The 4957-nt window shown below is 41.7% G+C and overlaps 1 protein-coding gene across 1 annotated transcript in view; it reads left to right on the forward strand.

The window, feature by feature from the left end:
* Positions 1-4681, forward strand: part of HMGB1 (high mobility group box 1) — a 5832-nt gene extending 1151 nt beyond the window's left edge. The window contains exons 2-5 of the mRNA XM_006904800.2: positions 793-956; positions 1162-1307; positions 1775-1949; positions 2994-4681. Of these exons, the coding sequence (XP_006904862.1) occupies positions 807-956; positions 1162-1307; positions 1775-1949; positions 2994-3170 (648 nt within the window). The 5' untranslated portion in view covers positions 793-806 and the 3' untranslated portion in view covers positions 3171-4681. The remainder of the gene's footprint in view (positions 1-792; positions 957-1161; positions 1308-1774; positions 1950-2993) is intronic.
* Positions 4682-4957: the final 276 nt, after the last annotated feature.

Below are 4957 nucleotides of genomic sequence, written 5' to 3' on the forward strand. Positions count from 1 at the left end.
AGCCCGGACGCCCGGAGCCCGCCCCGCGCGGCGCCCCAACTTTCACGGGTTGGGAAAAACACCCCTCCGGTGGCGGTGGTGGTGGTGGTGGTGGTGTGAGGGGGGCGGCCCGGGCCCCGAGCAGGAGTGGCTTTTGTCCCTCGTCCTTGTTTACGCCGAGAAACTTCAGACCGGACGTGTCTAGTCGAGAGCCGAGATCCGTCTCGGGGCCAAGGCGATAGGAAGCGCGGGGTTCGCCCCGGCCGGGGTCCGAGCGCGGCCGCCTTCCGGTCCCCCGCTCCCCGCGGAGTTTGCAAGTGACCGCGAAAACTTCCCATCATCTGGAAGGGTCTGCGGCGCGCTCGGGCCCCGCTCCGCGCTCCCTGCGCGGTGCAGACCCACAAGTCGGCAGCGCTAGTTGTCTGACCCTCGGTGTTGTCGATTAAAAATGGTTTTACACGTTTAAAGACTAGTTTAAATGACCGCTTAGGTATTCACTCCAAACAGACAGGCAGAAATAAATACTGTGAGTGCACCATTGTGGCTACGCTTTACTGAGATCGCACACCGAGAGGCCGGTTTTTTGTTTGTTTCTTTTTTTTTTCTTTTTTTTTTTTCCCCAGGGGGTTTGGGGACTTGGCATAGCCTCTGATAGAAATTGGCCATTGCTGTCATTTTTTGGTTTAGTCTTATGGGAGGTTGATGTCACTCGTGTTAAATAACGGGTTCCTTAGTTTTTCATACACTAAGAAATATAAGTTTCTTAAATGTCAGTTTCATTGCTAATGTCAAACGTTTTATTTATTTTTTTAGAAAAATAATTAATCATGGGCAAAGGAGATCCTAAGAAGCCCAGAGGCAAAATGTCATCATATGCATTCTTTGTGCAAACTTGCCGGGAGGAGCACAAGAAGAAGCACCCAGATGCTTCAGTCAACTTCTCAGAGTTTTCTAAGAAGTGCTCAGAGAGGTGGAAGGTAAGAGGGCTTAAAACGGACTGAGGAGGTAATGACGGTCAAGTCTACGTCAGGATTTTTAAAAGCCTAGTTGCTATTTGCATAATGTGAGGGGTGGTGTTAGAACAGGTTACTGAATAGCTTAAGGACACTGGTTTTAATACCTCCGAGAACAATTTATTAGAACTTTATTACCAATCTAAGTTTACAAATAATTCTTTCATAGACCATGTCTGCTAAAGAGAAAGGAAAATTTGAAGACATGGCAAAAGCGGACAAGGCCCGCTACGAAAGAGAAATGAAAACTTATATCCCCCCCAAAGGGGAAACAAAAAAGAAGTTCAAGGATCCCAATGCACCCAAGAGGCCTCCGTAAGTGTCTTGCCATTTTTCTTTTCAAGAAATGTTTTGCAGTAAAATTAGAAATTCAGCAAGCCACCTTGTGGGTTTGGAGTGTATAATCAAAGTTTCTTAGCTAGTAGGAGCTCACGTTGGTACGTTTAAGTATCATAAGTAACCTTCGCTTCGAGTGGGAGTTGTAGCCAGAGCATTCGAATCCGACACTTGCCTCCTTCACCCATTATTTCTCCTGAATGCAGTCTTGATTATTTCTCGAGAATTACTTAGAGTAAAATGCACAATGTCTTTTTGGAATCAGTGTATGTAAATGAATTGTCGGAAGTGAATTGTAAATTAAGCTTTGGTTATGAAAGAGAGTTAGCACGTTATATCTGCGCCCTGTCCAATGCCTGGTAGAAATTAGAAACAGCTTTTACGTAGCAATACAATATATATTTGATAGTAAACTTAAAATTTCTAAATGCAATTTCTCCTTTTAGTTCGGCCTTTTTCTTGTTTTGTTCTGAGTATCGCCCCAAAATCAAAGGAGAGCACCCCGGCCTGTCCATTGGTGACGTCGCGAAGAAGCTGGGAGAGATGTGGAATAACACGGCTGCAGACGACAAGCAGCCTTACGAAAAGAAGGCTGCCAAGCTGAAGGAGAAATACGAAAAGGTGAGGAGAGCGCGTTCGCTGGGCGTGATTAGCGAGAGAGTGTGCCAGGTGTTAGGCCATCGTCCTTGGTCCCTCATCTTCGTTTTCTATTTTGCGGTTTTGTAAAGAGTTAGAGATGTGACGCAGTTTTTAGCGTAACAGCTACATTCATTTATGCCATTGGCTATAGCCTTAAGTCCTTTTGTTTCTTAAATAATATAGAACATGCAAATACGTCGGTAACTTTTTTGTATATGTATATGTCATTTGCATTGGGCAAAGGCCATATATCTAAGCTGGGTTTGTTATTCCCCAGTATTTTCGAGTCTGAAAATTTTGGTAGTTACCTTGAGTCAGGAAATTAGTTATTTTAGTTGGTCAGGCTCATAGTATAAAAACAGGCCGGACAAGGTAATAGACTATGTTCTTCATATACATACCCTGAAACATCTATTTTTCTCCCTTAGATAACCCAAAAACTCAATTTTGAGTTAAAAAGTTCATGTCTGTGTAATAAATTGATATTAAGATAAAGCTATAAACCCTATACTTTGAGTGGAAATGTTTAAGTTATATTTAGGCGTATTTAATCACTCTGGGGAAACGTATTCAAGTTCTAGATGTTTCTTAACCTGATGGCACGCTCGCAGGCGAGTTATTTTTTAAAGACAAGATTTCCCATTACGGGTCAGGGTCTGACGATGTAAACCTGTAGAATGCTTTTTTGCATTCAGAAGGTGGCAGTGTCTACCCTTTAATCAGAGTCTCTACATTGTAGTGCCAAGACACCAGAGTTAGGATGGGGAACGTGATTTCCCTTCGGCGAGGCATAGCCTCGCGAACGTGAGCCCACGCGGGTCCGTGGGCTGCAGGTGACCGACGACAGTCATCTCGCAGCGTTCCGTACGCGTCTCTTCAAGTCCTGGTTACTGTGGGTCTCAGGCCGTGCTGGTTGGGGGGCCTGGGGTCTCGGTTCTTCCTCCCGCTCCGCCGTGTCACTTTTCACGTCTCCCCTTACTCATGGTTTGTCTTCCCCACCAACTCCTCCCGCCTTCATTTTGGAAGGATATCGCCGCATACCGAGCTAAAGGAAAGCCTGACGCTGCGAAAAAGGGCGTCGTCAAGGCCGAGAAGAGCAAGAAGAAGAAGGAGGAGGAGGAGGACGAGGAGGACGAAGAGGAGGAGGAGGAGGACGAGGACGAGGAGGATGAGGACGAGGATGAGGAGGAGGACGACGAATGAGTCGCTGGCGCAGTTTTCTTGTCTATAAAGCATTTAACCCCCCTGTACACAACTCACTCCTTTTAAAGAAAAAAAATTGAAATGTAAGGCTGTGTAAGATTTGTTTTTAAACTGTACAGTGTCTTTTTTTGTATAGTTAACACACTACCGAATGTGTCTTTAGGTAGCCCTGTCCTGGTGGTATTTCAGTAGCCACTGACCTTGCCTGGTACAGTATGGGGGTTGTAAATTGGCATGGAAACTTAAAGCAGGTTCTTGTTGGTGCACAGCACAAATTAGTTATATATGGGGATGGTAGTTTTTCATCTTCAGTTGTCTCTGATGCAGCTTATACGAAATAATTGTCGTTCTGTTAACTGAATACCACTCTGTAATTGCAAAAAAAAAAATTGCAGCTGTTTTGTTGACATTCTGAATGCTTCTAAGTAAATACAATTTTTTTTATTAGTATTGTTGTCCTTTTCATAGGTCTGGAATTTTTCTTCTTGAGGGGAAGCTAGTCTTTTGCTTTTTCCCATTTTGGATCACATGATTTATTACAGTGTTCATCATTTCATGTAGTTAGTTGACTGATAAAAAGCTTTTTGTCTACACACCCTGCATACTCATGATGAGGGTAATCAGAGTTCAATTGGGACAGTTTTCATCCATAGCCGAAACTCGAAAATCTCGATCAGTTGATATCAAATTTCACACAGCCCAGTTACATTTACGAAGTGAAGAGTAACCAGTCTGCTCACAGCATGGGATTATTAGAATCAAACGTTTTGAAAGTCTGTCCTTGAAGGACTAAATAGAAAAATACGTTCTAGTCTTTGCAATGAGGACTCCACGTTCTTTAACTCCCATTACCATGTAATGGCAGTTATATTTGCAGTTCCCACGTGAAAGACCTGAGGATGTAGCCCCAAAAGCGTGACCTTAAAATACAAGACTGCCACGTTACGTTTTTTGTTGACGTTAGTCTAGGCAAAGGCTCTTTAAAAAAGTGCTGGCTGTAAATGTCTTCTATTTACCTAAATTTGGGTTGCTTAGGAAACGAGACTCCATTAAAGGTGTTTCTAATTAATTAGGCCAACTTTGAAGATCGTGTGCAACATTTAAAATCAAGTATATTTTCCTATTTTATGGTTTGTTCCTTTATAAATCCAACACGCGAGAGAAGACAATTTAAACTTTTGTGTCTCAGTATGAATTGTCCAATTTATTTGAACTTGATTTTACTTTACAAAACTCAAACTCATTCATTAGGATCATATGTTTATCTGCTTAGCTGTTTAGGGAACAATTTGGCAATTTTGTGGTTTTTGAGATGATCGTTCTCTTAAAGTGCCAGTGTTTTAAAATAGCGTTCTTGTAATTTTACACGCTTTTGTGATGGAGTGCTGTTTTGTTATATAATTTTGACTTGGATTCTTTCCATTGCATTTGTTTATGTAATTTCAGGAGGAATAACTGAACATCTGAGTCCTGGATGATACTAATAAACTAATAATTGCAGAGGTTTTAAATATTAGTTAAATGGCTTTCACTTAAGATTTTAAGATTTCGTTATATACATATTTTAATCTTGTTTCTGATGATAATTTAGCAACACCTTTTAAGTAAGTGTAAGGGCTGACAAAGTTTTTTCCCTTTAAAAATATTCGCTTTATGCTTATAAATAGGTTAATGGGCCGATAAAAACAGATTTTTGCCAAACATTCCAAGTGTTCTCAGAGGATGCTATATATATAAATGAGGAAAAACTAATTTTACTTTCAGAATGTTGGGTTAAACAAGATAGT

This window comes from Pteropus alecto, unplaced genomic scaffold (genome assembly GCF_000325575.1).
Source record: "Pteropus alecto unplaced genomic scaffold, ASM32557v1 scaffold80, whole genome shotgun sequence".
NCBI lineage: Eukaryota > Metazoa > Chordata > Mammalia > Chiroptera > Pteropodidae > Pteropus > Pteropus alecto.